The sequence below is a fragment of the Eurosta solidaginis genome, chromosome 1 (assembly GCF_040869045.1).
Source record: "Eurosta solidaginis isolate ZX-2024a chromosome 1, ASM4086904v1, whole genome shotgun sequence".
Taxonomy (NCBI): Eukaryota; Metazoa; Arthropoda; class Insecta; order Diptera; family Tephritidae; genus Eurosta; species Eurosta solidaginis.
Window position 1 is genome coordinate 385,238,333 of NC_090319.1, and position 18,710 is coordinate 385,257,042.

Here is an 18,710-nt window from a genome sequence, read left to right on the forward strand (position 1 = left end):
CTCCACCTTTATTACTTATCTAAATGAAATCATCACTGAACATCTCAAGGAGGCGGATAATAATTTAATAATTGGTGATTTTAATATCAACGTAAATGTATCGTCAACATACTCAAACCAGCTAACAAGTTTATTTGCACAAATGGCAATGATACAAAGGATAAACTTCGACACAAGGATAACAGAGTACTCGTCTACAAGAATTGATTTGCTATTCAGTAACAATGATAAAGTTAAAGCAGTAAATATAGGTGAACATCGCATTTCTGACCATGAGACAATCCACTTCGAAGTGCCAACAACAAAGCTTTGTAAAATGAGAAGGTATGCTACTGTTACATGTTGGGAGTACTATAGTGCTGAAAATCTTTTAACTTTGCTACGAACATGCGATTTCAGCTTTATGTCAATTTCCGGAGTAGAAACTAAAACTAAAGCCCTAAACGAAGTTTTAACTGTGGCTATGCAAGCACTGACTTATATAAAGAGGACCCAAATACAGATAAGAAATAAGTGGTACGACCGAGAATTAACAAACCTGCATAAAAGAAAAATAGAATCTTATAAAACCGCTCGAAATACTGGATTTTGGGACGAATATAACGTCATTAAGAAAATATATAAAAGAACCATAATTTATAAAAAAAAAAAATACATGGAAGATAGAGTAAATCATAACAATGGCGATATGAAACGTATGTGGAAGTGTCTAAAAGACCTCGTCGAGCTTAATGATGTTAAAAAACATATCACTAAAATTGTAATTAACGGTGAATGCCTGGAAAATGAATATGATATAGCTAATGCCCTAAATAACTTTTTTATACAAAGTATTGTTGAAATTAATGATAGCATCGAAGAAATTGTAAATGGGGATGAAATAAGCGCAAATCATAGTAATCCATTTGAAACATTTAAATTTACTGACATTGTAGTGGACGATATTATTATTATCACAAAATCACTTAAAAACAAATATGGCGGCGACAAGCTTTTATCGGAGGGTGTCGTTAAAGATGCCATGACATATACTGCTAATTTCTACAAAGACATAATTAACGAATCCTTAAACAGCGGTATTGTACCTAGTTACTGGAAAATTTCAACAATAATACCTGTTGAAAAAGTAAAAAATACAATGAAACCCGAGGAACTACGTCCAATTAACACGTTACCTACAGATGAAAAAATTATGGAGACAGTGGTGAAGGATCAACTTGTGGCATACTTAGAGAAGCACAATGTGATTATCCCAGAACAATCGGGATTCAGGAAGAGCCATTCTTGTGAAACAGCGTTGAATATGGTAATTGCAGATTGGAAAGAAGACATGGCGGACAAAAAATTTACGGTGTCTGTCTTCTTGGATTTAAAACGGGCTTTTGAAACTGTCGATAGATCTGAGCTATTGGAGGTTATGTTTAAAATTGGTATAAGAGGAAAGGCTTTGGAATGGTTCCGGAGTTATTTGGGTGACAGAAAACAGAGAACGATAATTGGAAAGGAGGTTTCATCAGTGGTGGATGTTAACATTGGTTTACCACAAGGCTCGGTCTTGGCGCCAATATTGTTTACATTGTATATCAATGATATCAAAAGATGCTTAAAATATTGTAAAATACGTCTATTTGCGGATGATGCATTGCTTATCATAAGTGAAAAATATGCAGAATGTGCCATGCTGAAAGTACAAGAAGACCTGGACTCGCTATACAAATGGTTATGCCTTAGAAAACTGAAATTAAATGTCGAAAAAACTAAGTTCATGATATTTTGTAAAAACACTAATATCATAAGTAACAATAGTTTAAATAATATTACGCTGAAGGTAAAAAACATGGAAATCCGAAGAGTAGAAAAAATTAAGTATTTAGGAGTTTTGATTGATGATAATCTAAATTTTGGAGAGCATGTAACTTATCTGGAAAGGAAAATTGCACAGAAAATAGGCTTCATGTATAGAACATGTAAACATATCAGTCAAAGTCATAAAATATTGGTATATCGTTCAATTATTGAACCACACTTTATTTATTGTCCTACTATTCTGCTATTAAGTAATGATATATATATTAAGAAACTTCAAATACAGCAAAACAAGGCAATGCGATTTATTTTAAAATGTCCTCCAAGAACGCCAAAAATTGTAATGCTCAATAGATTAAACTGGCTTAGTATTAAACAGTCAGTTAGTTATTTCACATTGAAATTTATACACCAACTTAGGTTAGGAATGTTACCGAATTACCTGAGTAGTAAAATACATTATAATCATGAAATCCACAATTATGGAACAAGAAATTGCAATAATATAAGACTGCCTAGAATAAGAACTGAGTTCGCCAAAAGGTCTCTTGAATATTTAGGGTATAAAATGTATAATGAGTTACCTTCTGATTTGAAAGACTGTGAAAATATTAGTAAGTTCAAAGAAAAATTGTTTTTATATTGTACGTCACTAAATGTGACATGAGTATTTATGTTTTATCTCTTATTTTAACCTAAACTAGGTCTTAAAGACCGTAATAATAAATAAATAAATAAATAAATAAATATATATATACTATATATACCACCATATATATACTATATATACCACCGATCTTTATGATTTTTTCAGACAACAATATATGCTATATACGTAAGCATTCGTTGAAATTTGAAGCCTCTAGCTCTTAAAATAGGGCAGTAATTACGAAAAGTTCCTTATCTGAACAATCGGTTGTGGGGGATATATACTATATATACGACCGATCTCATCAATTTTTTCAGGCAACAATATATGCACTATACGAAAGTATATGGTGAAGTTTGAAGCTTCAATCTGTTAAATTGGGTAAGATATTACCAAAATCCTCTTTTTCTGAAAAATTGTATGGAGGATATATTATTCGTCAAAGGTCTACCACTACAAATTTGCTTGTATTCACCTCTATAGTTATGGAAGGATTTTTAGCGAACAAGCAAACGGATGTCATCTACACGGACTTCAGCAAAGCATTTGATACCGTCAACCACGAGTTGCTTATTCATAAGCTTGATTTACTGGGCTTTCCGTTTCACCTATTAATGTGGCTGAAAAGCTATCTTTCTAACCGGACCCAAAAAGTCCTGTTCAAGTGCAATCTGTCGGAATCGTTCGGAGTTTCCTCCGGCGTACCTCAGGGAAGTCATCTAGGCCCTTTGCTCTTTGCCCTTTTCATTAATGACTTGCCACAGACAATATTATATTCCCATACTATAATGTATGCGGATGATGTAAAACTTTGCTACACTTACTGTCCTACCGATTTGAGTTCCTTGGATCTTCTTCAGGCCGACTTGGACTCGTTCCAATGTTGGTGCACAACAAATTTACTAGCTTTAAATTGCTCTAAATGTAAGCATATGACATTTCACCGAGTGAAGCCAGCATTGAAATCTTATGTAATAGATGGTACGCCTTTGGAGCGTATATCTATTGCAAATGATCTAGGTGTCCTTTTTGATCCGAAATTGAATTTTAACATGCATATTTCATCTATAGCCAACAAAGCGTTGGGTTTACTTGGATTTGTTAAAAGATGGGCTAAAGAGTTCGATGATCCGTACCTCACTAAGGTTCTTTACACATCGCTGGTTCGTCCAATACTAGAGTATTGCTCATGCGTTTGGTCCCCTGTTTCTCAAAAGCATATAAAGCGTCTTGAGTCAGTTCAAAAGCAATTTTTGATATTTGCATTGCGCGGCCTTAATTGGGACTCAAGTCTTCACCTTCCTCCATACAGAAGTAGACTTCTTCTTATTAACTTACCCACTCTGGAAAATCGGAGAATATTACTGGGGGTATTGTTCATCCATAAGCTCATTATTGGAGAAATTGATTCCGCGGACCTCCTCAGCCGCTTGTTTTTTGCGGCTCCCCCTAGAGTATCCAGACACTACGTTCCTTTCTATTTACCCCTTTGTCGACGAAACTTTGCTAAAAATAATCCTCTTCTTATCTGGTGCGCGCACTGCAATGACTTGTATAGCTGCATCAGTCTTGAATGTACTTTTGCCACTATACGTAATGCAATACTTGCCTATCTAATTTAAGAGATACAAGCTAATTTAATTTACCGGCATTTTATTACTTCGATAAAAAAACAGGAACTGTCTCGCTTAAGGATGGAGGAACATTTATCAACATGTATCATTAAGAAGGAACAAGACAGTACTGTGTTGATTGGAATCTGGTGCATTCCAACAACGTAAAAAACATGCTTTTTCATGAGTCACTGACCGGAATCGTATGCATTCCGGCAGTATAATCTTATGGGTCAGGCATCGAGCTGATTGGAATCCGGTGCATTCCAACAACACAGGTTATGTTACTTTTTTATGCCTTGTGATGGCGTATCCTCATTACACTACTCTTAGCACTGCCGGATTCCCATGACATGCTGATTGGAATCTTGTTGCATTCCAACAGGGAGATTGGATTCCACTGCATTCCGAAATCATGCTGAGCGGAATCTGATGCATTCCGCCAGTATAAGATTTCGGCATAAGATCTTATTTCTGCTCATATTTCTTATTATTATTATATTCTGAAATTAAATAGTAATGTTCATTAATATTTCTTTGTTTGTAATATAACATTGTTGAAAGCTCGATATATCTTAAATTTTATCTTTTGAGTTGTATATTTATATATCTTTTATATTATGCAGTCGACCATAGTTTGTCGTCGACTTTAAATAATAAATAAATAAATAAATAAATAAAAATATGCTATAGTGGTCCGATCCGGTCGGTTCCGACAAATGACAATCGGACACCCAAATACACCCGCTCACCAAATTTTATCAAGATATCTCAAAAATTGAGGGACTAGTTTGCATACAAACAGACAGATGGACAGACGGACATGGCTAAATCAACTCAGCTCTTCAACCTGATTATTTCGGTATACTTAATGGTGGGTAGGTACTTTGTGTGAGGATGCAAAGTTTCAGGTTTTTTGTGGTCTGCGTGTAAAAACTATGACTACGAATCACGTATTTCAACAATATACGACGTAAACGTAACTATTTGATGAAATGTTTTGAATATTGAAGCTTCTAGCCGTAAAAAAGGGGCAAAAAAATACAGTTTATATGGGGTATATAATATATGTACCACCGATCTCTATGATTTTTTCAGACAACAATATATGCTATATACGTAAGCAATCGGTGAAATTTGAAGCTTATAGCTGTTAAAATGGGGTAGAAATTGCGAAAAGTTTCTTATCTGAACAATCGGTTGTATGAGATATATACTATATATACAACCGATCTCTATGATTTTTTCTGACAACAATATATGCTATATACGTAAGCATTTGGTGAAATTTGAAGCTTCTAGCTGTTAAAATGGGGAAGAAATTGCGCAAAGTTTCTTATCTGAACAATCGGTTGTATGAGATATATACTATATATACGACCGATCTCTATGATTTTTTCAGACAACAATATATGCTATATACGTAAGCAATCGGTGAAATTTGAAGCTTATAGCTGTTAAAATGGGGTAGAAATTGCGAAAAGTTTCTTATCTGAACAATCGGTTGTATGAGATATATACTATATATACAACCGATCTCTATGATTTTTTCTGACAACAATATATGCTATATACGTAAGCAATCGGTGAAATTTGAAGCTTATAGCTGTTAAAATGGGGTAGAAATTGCGAAAAGTTTCTTATCTGAACAATCGGTTGTATGAGATAAATACTATATATACAACCGATCTCTATGATTTTTTCAGACAACAATATATGCTATATGTGTACGTATTCGGTGAAATTTGAAGCTTCTAGCTGTTAAAATGGGGCTAAAATTTGCGAAAATATATATATATATACTATATATACCACCGATCTTTATGATTTTTTCAAAAAACAATATATGCTATATACGTAAGCATTCGTTGAAATTTGAAGCCTCTAGGTCTTAAAATAGGGCAGTAATTACGAAAAGTTCCTTATCTGAACAATCGGTTGTGGGGGATATATACTATATATACGACCGATCTCATCAATTTTTTCAGGCAACAATACATATGTGCAATATACGAAACTATATGGTGAAGTTTGAAGCTTCAACCTGTTAAATTGGGTAAGATATTACAAAAATCCTCTTTTTCTGAAAAATCGGTTGTATGGAGGATATATGCTATAGTGGTCCGATCCGGTCGGTTTCGACAAATGTCTAATCGGACACCCAAATACACCCGCTCACCAAATTTTATCAAGATATCTCAAAAATTGAGGGACTAGTTTGCATACAAACAGACAGACGGACAGACGGACATGGCTAAATCAACTCAGCTCTTCAACCTGATTATTTCGGTATACTTAATGGTGGGTCTATCTATTTTCCTTTAAGGACTTACAATTTTCGGTTTCGTGACGAAATTAATATACCATTTCATTTTCATGAAAGGTATAAAAACCAGGGCGGATGGCTACGGTGGGGTAGCCATCGGCTTTAAGAAAGAAATAAAGTTTGCAAAAATCAAGTTTCAAACAAGACAAGATATATTGATTGCAAGAACAACAAATTTAGAAACGAACATTACAATATGCTCAGCATATTTTCCGCCAAATTTGAACAATCAGATTTTTGTGGCTGAAATAAATCGACTTACACACTTTCTACAAAAATTTCAAAACGTCCTTCTCCTAGGCGACTTTAACGCAAGGTTGAGCAAGTGGGGAGATTCGGTGGATACCACCAAAGGCAAGGACTTAGATAGGGTCACAGCAAACACGAATCTCAGATGTATCAATGATGGGTCGACAACACATTTATGTGTAGCGCATAATACCGAATCAGTGCTAGACTTAGCATTCACGAACATGACAACGATACTCACTTTCATGTGTCACCATGGATATATAGGAGGAAGCAAGCATAGGCCAATAATGATAGATGTACCGAATAAGAAAATATCGAATTTATTCATATTAAGGCACAGGATCAAAGACAATCTCAGTTTAGTAGGGTTTGTTAACCTGAAGGACTTTAGAACGAAGATGGTGGATGCAAAAAGGAAGGCAAGGTATGACCTGAATGAAAAAGGACATACTCCAAAGGCATGGTGGAACAGGGACATTGAAAGACAATACAGAATCTTCATTGCAAAAAGGAAGAAAGCAAGGCAGGCAGGTAATGTACAAGATTTGGAAGAAGCAGCAAGGGAAGAGGAAAGTTGGAAGGAAACAGTGAAATTGGCTAAGAGGGAACAGTACCAACGAAAAGTAGAAGAAATTAACAGCAACCCAAACTCGAAAGAGGCCTGGCGTTTCATTAATAATGTAAAGAATTCGGGCAATGGTGATAAAGGTCAATGGGCAACTGAGGATAATCAGAGATACTTAGAAATGTTAGAGAAGCAAGTTACACAGGTAATCAATAATAGCAGGGTGGCTAGTGTAGAATATATGTCTACATCAAGTAATGAATTGAGTTCAGTTTCTCAACCTTCCTATTGTTATTGAATAAAAAGAAATCAACTGCCGGTGGCGTTGATGGTGTTACGTTTGACATGCTGAAAAACCTTACAATAGAAACAAAGGAGGGACTGTTTAACACTCTGGTGGAGCATTTCAATAAAAATGTGGTTGAAACAGAATGGCGGCAGATTAAAATAGTACCCATCCCCAAGGCGGGCAAAGACCTAGAGGATTTCCAGAATTATAGGCCAATTTCGCTGTTGTCGGTTATCGTCAAGAGCCTTAACATGTTAGTAAAAGAAGAGTTAACGAAATTTGTTGAACTAAACAAAATTATCCCACCAAGAAGCTTTGCGTACAGAAAAAAACGGTCTACGAATATGTGTTTGAATGAGGCTCTACATAGTATCGCGGAGCTAAAAAATGGCAAGGAAAAGGTGTTTGTTTGTGTTTTAGATATTTCGAATGCGTATAACTGTGTAGACTTAGGCATTCTTCATGAGACCCTAAGACTGCACAAGGTTCATGACAGAATGGCAAACTGGATCCACAATTTATTTTCGAGTAGAATCCTTCATGTAGGAAAATAAAGTAGACTGATTACAAATGGGCTCCCCCAAGGGAGCTGTCTCTCACCGGTGCTGTTTAATATCTATACTGCCAAGCTACATGAGAGTCAGTGATCAAAATACACAAATCTTCCAATATGCTGATGATATAGCAATGATAAGTCACGCCACCTCGGACGAAGAAGCACTATGGATGCTTAAGAGGAAAGTAACGGAGCTGAAACGGATATGTAATGCAATTAACCTAGTCTTTAATTCGGATAAAACGCAGTTCATATATATGAGTACCACAAAAAAAAGTTTTGATCTGAGCATAAACGGGGACACTATCCAACAAGTAGACAAAATTAAATGGTTGGGGCGTATGGTTAGCACCAATTCTACGATAAACGAACATGTTCAATCCATTAAAAAAACACAGTAAAAGCGAAAAATTTAATAGGAAAATTGACTACCATAAAAGCTGGTCTGGCCCCAAAAATTGCGGTCAACCTGTTCAAGACATATGTTAGGTCGAAAGCGGATTATGCTAACACTACTTTTGCAAATGCCCCAAAAGGATACGGTAAGAAAATTATAACTACAATGAACGATACCCTAAGACGCTGCCTAGGGGTTCCTCCTAACACACACACGTATGCGAGATACGCACTTGCGTGTGAGCTACCACCGCTATCAAGAGCGGTGTGGCTCACAACCAAGGAACTAACAAAACAATGGCTTCTTAACCCAGGGTTAAAAGAGTCGTTGATGAAAGGAAGCACGGTTAAATCTAGCTACAATCACGTATACTCCCAATTTAGGCACATATTTGATAGGATCAACACAAACGTAGGGTTTCAGAGGCACGGCAAGTTAGAAATTATAAAATCGGAGCTAAGTGGATCAAAAATCAATTATAATCCAGATCAATTAAAAGCAATATTTTATGAGAAGTACGATTACCTCAGAAGTGAAGGCTTCTATGGGTTAGCTACAGATGCCTCTGTTAATGTGAGCAGAACAGGATGTGCGGTGTATAGCATTGAGAGTAGGGTGTCATATTTGTTCAACATAAGTGAGGTAGTGTCATCAACTTTCGGAGAGCTTATTGCGATAAATGAAGCCATCCAGCTAGCAATAAAAAACAAGCAAAGAAAAGTGGTAATCTTCACGGACAATTTAGGCGCTATCAACAATTAACAAGTAACCATGTAGTGGCGGAAATACACAATAAAACAAGTAAATCTGAAATTGAAAAAATAGTAGTGGTATGGGTGCCCAGTCATATAGGTATCAGCTTTAATGAAAAGCAGATGAGACAGCGAAAATTGCCACCGAGGTAGGCCAACGCATAACAATAGATTTGACACTAAGGGAAGTTCTAATACAAGTCAGCAGGGAATTGTGGGCGAAAACGGTGGAGGAATGCAAGACCAACTGTCCCAAGGTTGATGCAGAATTAATTGAATTTATAGCGAAGAAGGAAAAAAATCCGTGGTACAAAAGCAAAAAAAACATGCTAAGTCCATACCATACAAAACTAATAAACAGACTCATTCTAGGGTACACATATAGTAGAACGTATCTACAGAAATTCAGGTCCAACGTCTCAGGTCACTGTACTGACTGCCAGATTGCCGAGACCCCCCACCATTTAATCTTCGAATGCAACAGATATAGTGCCTTCAGAAACAGTATTATTTTTAGGAAATTTAATAACGTAAAAGACCTTTTCTTATCGAATGATTTGAAAAACTATGAAGAATTGGTAACCTTTCTGCATAATGCAAATCTATCAAAAATGCTCTAGTATGTAAGTGTAAGATATGTAATAAGATTTAAAGTACAACATATACAAACCTATAGAGATATGCATATAAAGTCAAAAAAACGGAAAAAATATACCTGATAAATATGTAACGTACATCCACTGCTACTTAGAAATAGCTAAAAAAAAAATATATAGATACCTGTTAAATAAAATATAGACATATATAGTCATATATACCTGAACTAAGAGAAGGTCAATTACACCAAGTAAATCAACACTCAGCAAATCTTAGGGCACTTCATAAGTAAATTTGTAAACAACTTATTGAAGTAGTAAGATTTCCAAACCTGTAATAAACATGTGAACCTACCACCGCAACTAATAATAATCGATACAAATGAAAATACACGGAGCTTAATAATCATCACTGTGGAGGCTAGTAAACACACGACAATGTACCCAACTGTCACTAGTTGTCCACGAATTGGAGAGCTGAAATTTAGAATTAAAAGTATCATAACCTGGCGTGTGGAGTAACTTGTATACTCTGCCATAATCAGCTGTTTGGGAAACAGCATCAGAGCACAAAAAAAAAGTAATATGGTTGTATATGTGTGAGTAATAACCCTGCAAAAATAGTGCGACTAATCCCTAAAGAGTGCGGTCTCCGATTAATTTTTTGCCTACATTGGGGCATAATTGATCCCCTCTAGTCCATTTTGGGTACAGTTGGGATTAGTCAGTTTGAAATCTATGTAGCCCATTTTAAAAAACATAAAAATAAGCGGGAACGAAGTGAGTTAAATAAAAAAGATTATAGGTGATTGATTCGAATTATTTAAGAAAAATACGGAGCCCTATACCGAACCTAAATGGCTTGGACCATATATTCCATTATCGTCGACCCTTATCTCTTGGAATGAGTTGGCGACTTAATAATTTTTTGTATATAGATGTATCTAAGAATTTTTTTCCATACTTTTCGCATACTCCATTGCGAGTCATTCCGGACTAGTAATAGCCTAATTGAATTTTTGGCAGGGAACTTCTGCTCTTAGGTGATGACTACATGCGTGTATGTGAAATAATCTCTTCGCTGTTTTCATGTTCATATGTGTGGCTGCTCGTTTAGATGTTGTTGTGCATTTATAAGGGTTTGCCAAATCTAATCTATGTAATTTGCTCGCCCGCAACAAAATTTAACTCTGACTCCGGCGTAGTGGTTAAGTCCTTGTAATTTAGGTTCGGTATTGGGCCCCGCATTTTTATTAAATAATAGGAATCAGCTACCTGTAATCTTTTTTATTTTACTCATTTCGTTGCCGTGTTTTTAATATTTCTTTAAATGGGCTGCATAGATTTCAAACTGAATAATCCCAACTGTACCCCAAAGGGACTAAAGGGGATCAATTATGTCCGAATGTAGACAAAAGGGATCAATCGGACTCCAATCAATTTAGGGATTAGTGGCACGATTTTCTGACCGGTTGACCTTGTGAAGGCATAGGTTGACATCACCACTGCAGAAAAGAATATGACCTTGAGGAAGAAAATGTGCCACGATATTTGGATACTTGCCTTGTGGTGGGATAGAAATTATACCGTGTGGTATCGTTTTTCGCGGCTGTGGACGAGTATATATCCGCGATCCACAATTAACAGTATTCTGATCGAAGGATACGACACCAAATCTGAAACGTAGTGATCGACGACAAAAAGAATGCCACTGCACATTTTTTCACCCAATGCGAGTACTATTGATTTCCAGAGAGTCTCGTAAAGACAACTGGTACCATGAGGAAATATCACTGGCTCGTATAACGGGCGCAGCAACGTGTGATGTAATGAAGCGCTACAAAGAGGGAGGATATATGTAGATAGATATATTAGTCCGAAAGAAATTATTGAATATGGACTTTTTTTTATAAGCCCGAAAATAAAAGTTAAGTCCGGACAGGCTACTATGGAAAAGTAAAAATATATTACTCTGAGAGTTGGTTTTAGTTTTCCTATGACAAATTCTCGTATTACTGATAGAAACTTTCATATGAACATAAAGTTTCGGTAACGTTTTACAAGACGGTTCACCACCTAATTTTTATCGATAATTATCAAAGGTGGTATCAAAAGACGCGTCTCGACCTCCGTTTTAAGAATCCAAAAGCGGAAATCATAAATTTTATTTCTGTCGAAAGTTATTTACAAAAAAAAATGACCCCTAGAGGGTCCGAAATATGGGACCCGATCCATAGTTTTTTTTGCATAGAACACCTTTCTGCGTTGGCAGCCTTCGGCCGCGCTTATAAAAAATTACTCTGGGTGGGTCCGACACCAGTTTGGGGATTAAAACTAAATGCGCGCTGAACACCTTTCTGCATTAGTGTGTGTGTGTGTACAACAAATCTGCCAGAAAACAACAACCACATGAAAATTTCAACCGATTTTTTGCTTATATCCTTTGACAGAAATAAAAATTTAAATTTTCGCTTTCGCATTCTAAAAACGGAGGTCGAGATGCGTCTTTTGATACCACCTTTGATAATTTTCGATAAAAATTAGGTGGTGCATCGTCTTGTAAAACGTTACCAAAGTTTCAAATCGAATATATTTTAAAAAAATTCGTTTCATTTGGATTAGCTTTTCCATAGTTAAAGGGCCGGACTTTTATTTGTTCCTAAAAAATAAAAATCCGGATTTAACTTTTATTTTCGGACTTAAAAAATAAGAGGCCAGATTTTACTTTTATTTGTGGATTTTTTAAGAAATTCCGAAAAATAAAAAGGATGTATGATTCGTCTTGGCAATGCTATTGGTATCCTCTGGACTTGTTTTTAGAAGAAAGAAACGTAGTGCCGAGGAATCTAGTAAAAATCCGTCAAATGGCGGAATTTTTCAAGACTGGCGCAGAGGGAGCGATCTGGTAACCGACGTATGGAGCAAACTTAAGTTATGGGGGAACACTCTGCATTGCTAGATAGTGATATGTGCGATCACTCACAAATTGTAATCGATAGCCTCTGATGGAAGTCCAAGGAAACCTGCAGTTACACTTGGACCGGTTTGACCAAGAGAAATGGGTTTTAAAGGCTTTGACTCCATGCTGCAATTGAGAAGATGGTTGTTGTCATATGTAGACCCGTGTCTGAATTCGGGACACATATTTTGTAAATCGGGGTTGATGCTCGCTAAGTATGCAGTAGCCAGATCTAATTGGGCCAGAGTGACGCACGCACCCATATTTGGAAGCCGAAGAGGAAGACTTCCCCTGAATAACAGGTGAAGGAAGACCTAATCTCTTTTGGTGCTCCCAATTTGCGTAAGTTATCGCGAAATAGGAATGACTAGCAAGCCAAATCGCCAAAATCACCCAGGCAGTTAAGCGCCACCAATTTAGCGGGTCTTCTTTAGCAAGAATATGGACTGCGATGGTCCGAAAAGGGGAAGAGTCTAATACACCCAGGACCTCACAAATAAAATATTAAAGTCAACATATTTTCAAATGAATTTTTGATTTTTGTATTTTTTTAAATTTTCTCAATCCAAATTATACCAAAGTGTATACTTCACGACCATTTAAAGGTTGCACGGGACGGTAAGTATTTACCAAGTTTACGCCATTCTCCTGTTTTAGTGTGAACAAGTTGTACAGCTGCATGAAAAAATGTTAGATTTAGTTAATATTCAGACATTTTTTTTTTAATTTTTGTCTTACCGCTAGTCGAGAAATTTTTAGTGGCTCAGCGAGGACGTGCCATATGACTGCCTCCGAGCATGGTGGTGTGGTAAGCGAACCTTTGTAGGCGTAGAATTTTTTGGTATTGATATTACCCAACAAATTGTTCAGCGCCAAGTTTTGAGGTATTGTTGTATTAGTTTCATACTTTGTTATATCTGCTAGTTTATAGAAAACATTATCTAAATTCTTATAAGCCTTCCATGGTAGCTAGAACATGAAGTAATTATATAATTATGAAGATGGTTTTTTGTTTTCTTGTTTCGTTTATTTCTTACATCAACAATTTTAAGCAGAACGCCCAACACCGCAATACCATCTGGATTCGCACTTGCTTCATCTCCGTCTGCATATTTAACATTTTTATGTACAATATGCATTTCAGCATCATAGCGCTTTCCGTTTATAGTATGTTCCGAACCCTTTTTAAGTAGTGAACCCCAATGTAAATGAATCGAATGTGCCTCATATTGACCTGTTAAAAAGCCTCCGCTAATCATTGGTCGCGCTCCACTAACAGTTTCCGGTAACGCAATTTCAGCTGTGGATATAAAATGAGAGTTAATTTTCATATTTAAAAAAAAAAGGTGCCATTCACAAGTGAACACCCTAGTGTATATATATGTATAGTGGTGAACACAAAAATAGCAGTAAAAATTATTTGCACGTTTCATTTTATTTTTGTTGGTTTATAAAAATCTTTAATGAATTCTATAACTAAAACTAAGCAAATGAATTCCAAAAACGTTGTTAAAGATGTGTGTGAACATCTTTATGATGCCTTTGTAAATTATAGAAAAAACGGTAAAAAATTCTTTAACGAAAACTAAGCAAACGGCTTCTTTCTCGAAAATTTCCAAAACTGAAGGATAATAATTTTTGTTAATTTTTAAAAACTTCAATAAATGGTTTCAAAATCGTTCGATGTTGTGACTCAGAAGCTTTTTGATTATGCAGTTTTATAAGTCAAATTTTTTTGGAAGAAAATTTTAAATTTTTTTAAATTTCAAAAACCAACGTGAGAGAATTTAAACTTGAACTTTGAATATAATTATAGTATGTATAAGAATTGTTAGACCAAAATTTATTGGGAAAACAAAACTGCATAATCAAAATTTCGAAATTTTTAAGAAGATTTATAAATACGGAACTAATTTTTTTAAATTGATTTGTATGGTTAATAATCTTTGCTCCTTCATACGTGCCCATAACTATACAAAAACTCGTTATTTCTTACCAGAATGACCATTGTTTTCCACAAGTAGATCATCAATAAATGTTTCATTGTAGTTTTCGAAATTCAAAGGCTCTTGAATCGATTGAACGACCTGGGAATAGGAAGACAAGATTTTAAATATGTTATACATATATGTGCGCCTTATTATTTCTTGAGAAAAGATCCCGTAAGAACCCTGTCGGTTAAATACCACGTTATACCGTGACTGTATTTATGAGTTTTTTTTAATAAAATTCGCATTTCTAATTGAACACAAGTGTACTTTTTCTCTTGTTAAGTATAGTGTATTTTCCTAAACTAAAGCGCACTTTTAATGCAAATATTTTAATTTTAACACATTTTCTTCTATTGCATTGCTAAATCTTACTTTCGTGTCTTGTAGGGAAGCGGTTCCGCTTCATAGAGTACAGAGAGATAAAAGAAATGTCAAAATTACGTGGTTGATAGTATTTTTCTACAGGAAATATGTATTTACGAAATTTTTCTCGAGCACCCTCTTCTGCCAATAAAAAACTTGATTATAATTTTTTTATAGCACAATTAATTTTTTTTTTTAATTTTGATGCCAAAGCAAAAAAAAAACACGTATTTAATTAAATTTATTTTGTTAAAAAATATCAATTATTCGGACAAAGAAGATTGTACATTGGGAAGATCCCCAAACGAAATGTAAAAGTTTCAAGGAACTGCTTCTAAATTTGAGAGGTTCGTTTTCTTTATTCGCTCAAAAATTTCAATACAAAAACTGACGGATATTTTGTAAGTAGTTAGTTTTAAGTAGTTTAGTTGCGGTTGGGTTTTTTTATACATTTTTTTGTAGCTTTTTTTTAAGTTTATTACAAAACCTTCGATATTAATGCCTCTTTCGTACAGAAAATTAAGTATAAAATGCTATATTTTTGAAATCTTATTTGAAAAATGCGAGAAATTGTACATACATTGCTAACATCCGAAAAATTCACAACACAAATTTCCAAAACCTTTTTAATGCTTTGTTTTGTTTTTCTGCTGTTGTTTGACAAGTTCATTGACAAAACTGGGGGAATGATGCCTTATTTGTCTAGGAAGTTCAGTACGAAATTGTACAGATTTTGTGTATGTCTTTTTTTGCATGCTGTTCTTCTCTGCTGTTTTTTTTAAATTATATGCGAAACCCGGGAGTAAATTTCCTTTCGCTCGGAAAATTCAATACAACATTTTTTCTTTTGTTTTTCTGAAAGTTTATTTTTTAAGTATCTTTTGGTAGTTTTCCTCATTTCGGACAAAAATATAGCCATTTCTACTGATAATCAAATATACACTCATGTTCAGAAAAATAGTACTAACATCCTTCATGCCTGTGACATTTTGCTTTAAGCAACAACAGCTGATCTTTTAGCACAAGTCACTAGCAAAAAGAGTAAGGACTCTAAAACTAGTAACTTCTGGCAGAGAGATGACCAGAGATTACATATATTTCGACATTGTGTGACAACTTAATGAGTTTTTTCTGGCACTCTACGATCTGGTAATGTAAAATATGCATACTTACACCAGTATCTATCAAGTCTATCGGCGACTGTTGCGATCCTCCACATGATGGAAACTCTGTAACCCATTTAGTTGTATCTTTGTGACTCCATTTTGTAGGGTCGTGATCTCCAAATCTGCGTGCTGCGGTATTTTAATAATGGTTAGGAGAAATGTGTAAATAATTGTTTTATCTATATCATTAAACAATAAAGTTTTAACAATTTAACATTGTGTTTCGGACTTAGTCAAATAATTTGATGTAGCCGGAAACTTTCTTGTTTCTTTAGAGATGTGATCTGTCGAAATTGTTTTTCTTTCATGAGCTAGACAAATCATGTACTAATTCAAATTATTATAATGGATCGGACACTTCTTTCTTAGTACTATGCGAAAGTTTCAATGAATTAGGATTCACGTATTTAATTTGTCATTATTGAATTTATGAATTTCACTAAATATTGTTCCTTAAACTTTGTGTCTGTGACTGCTTGTAAAAAAACATGGCTATAGGCTATCCACTTAGTTTTGACTATAACTTTCCCTATCCCTGTCGCTATCCCTATCCTTATCCCTGTCCCTATGCCTATCCAAACTTTCTCCGCTGTATTTTTCTCGTACCTGTCCATCTCCTTTCCCTTTCTGAATTTACATCCAGCACTTTATCTCACCTCCCCCCATTCTTCCCCTCTTCTTCTAAACAATTTTTTTTTTTCAGTATGGGTCGCTCTACTTCTCCGAAAAAAATATCCTATCAAAAGGGCAAGGGATAGCCGTTTGTCAACTTGCAGGCAAATGAAAAAATTAGTTTTGGCGTAGTCACTTGGCCAAGGGTTCAAGAAATATTGACGAATTTTTATTTGGCAGCTTATTAACTACGTACAAACAAGCAAAAAAACTTCAATTTTTATATTTTTTACCAGCCAATAAATTGAACAGCAACAATAATTTGCTTTTTAATGTCATTTCAGAAACTTGTTGCTTAAAATACGGTAATTCAAAATGGGATCACTTCAGCCCTACAAAATAATTATGATACGATGACTGAAGCACTTCCAAAAATTTGCAAGTAATTTATATCCGAAATGTGTCTCATTTTAGGCCGACTAAAACAAAGAAGGTAAAGTCGGCAAAATATTTTAGAATTCCGGCATTATCCAGTATTTACAAAACAAATGTTATTCTTTCTCAAAGTAAACGACTCAAATGTTTATGGGGGTGGCTTTATATTTTTACTTCTCATAAATATTTTTACAATTTCTATGTCAAAATTTAAAAACCAAAGTTTAGCAAGAATATGTCTTTATATAAGGAAACATTTTTCGCTGATTTTTGTCTATTTTTATACAAAGGAAGTGCTTAACATTTTTTTATTTTATATTTATTTTCTCCTTTTCTTACATTTTCTCGTCGTCGTAACCTATCTGTTAAGTTTTACGCTTGTAGCTCAATAAGAACTTACATAAAAATCAATCCCAAAATTCCTTTCGTTCCGTTTGATTTTTCTAAATATCTCAGTCCGTGCGCCCCCTAGCTAAACTTTTTGTATTGTGTCATCGGCTGTCATCGACCTCTGAATTAAGCTCTCAATTTTTAGCATCTAGCTCATCGAGAAGTTACTTAAAACCCGGTTTGAAATTTCCAAATTATTATCTAATTTTTTCGATCCGTGCGCCACCTAACGGAATTTTTTTTCTTTTTTCGTTCTTTTGTCACGATTTCTTAATCTGTCTCTGGGGTTTCATGTTTGTAGCTCAATGAGAAGTTACTTTAAAATCGATCTCAAAACACCAAATTTCCAAATTCGTATCTAAATATTTCGATCTGTGTGCCACCTAACGGAATTTGTTTCTCATTTTCTCGGCGTTTTATCCTATCTGTGTCAATGAGAGCTTACATAAAAATCACTCCCAAAATTCCCTCAGTTTCGCACGAATTTTCTAAATACCTCATCCCGTGCGCCCCCTAGCGAATCTTTTGTATAGTATCATCGGCTATCATCGATCTCTGAATTAAGTTTGAAATTTCAAGTCTCTAGCTTATCGAGAAGTTACTTAAAGGCTGATTTGAAAATTTTCAAATTCTTATTTAATTATTTCGATCCGTGCGCCATCTTACGGATTTTTTTTCCTTTTGTTGCATTGCCACGGTGTTCTAACCTAAGTGTAAAGTTTCACGTTTGTAGCTCAATGAGAAGTTAATTAAAAATCGATTTCAAGATTTGTATGAAAAGCGGACAAACATTCAACCGATCTAATATAAAGGAAGTAAAAAGCGTATTAAATGTTCAAATAATATCAAAAATACTTAACTGTGCTAAAACATGCACAAAATTTGTGGCGCGATATATACTTATAATTAACAATTTACTGCCTTTTTGATTCTATTTTTGTATGGAAACGGAACGTTTTTTCACAGTTCAAATGGGAATTGTAAAATATTGCT

General features: G+C 34.9%; 1 protein-coding gene across 1 annotated transcript; it reads right to left on the reverse strand.

Moving 5' to 3' along the window:
• Window positions 1-13,278: 13,278 nt before the first annotated feature.
• On the reverse strand, window positions 13,279-17,310 carry LOC137245467 (carbonic anhydrase 2-like). Its single transcript, XM_067776180.1, has 6 exons — window positions 17,186-17,310; window positions 16,288-16,409; window positions 14,757-14,847; window positions 13,798-14,060; window positions 13,499-13,729; window positions 13,279-13,435 (listed from the first exon to the last, which is right to left on the reverse strand). Exons 1-6 carry the CDS (start codon window positions 17,229-17,231, stop codon window positions 13,331-13,333), a joined length of 858 nt encoding a protein of 285 aa, XP_067632281.1. The 5' UTR covers window positions 17,232-17,310; the 3' UTR covers window positions 13,279-13,330.
• Between the last annotated feature and the right edge of the window lie 1,400 nt (window positions 17,311-18,710).

Bases quoted from the DNA above. Each gene is read 5' to 3' on its own strand.
- LOC137245467 (XM_067776180.1), bottom strand. From the start codon at position 17,231: ATGACATTAAAAAGCAAATTATTGTTGCTGTTCAATTTATTGGCTG. The intron at 16,410-17,185 runs GTAAAAAATATA...AAAATACCGCAG, and splicing joins GCTGTTCAATTTATTGGCTG to CACGCAGATTTGGAGATCAC. The intron at 14,061-14,756 runs GTAAGAAATAAC...TTATATCCACAG, and splicing joins GGAAAACAATGGTCATTCTG to CTGAAATTGCGTTACCGGAA.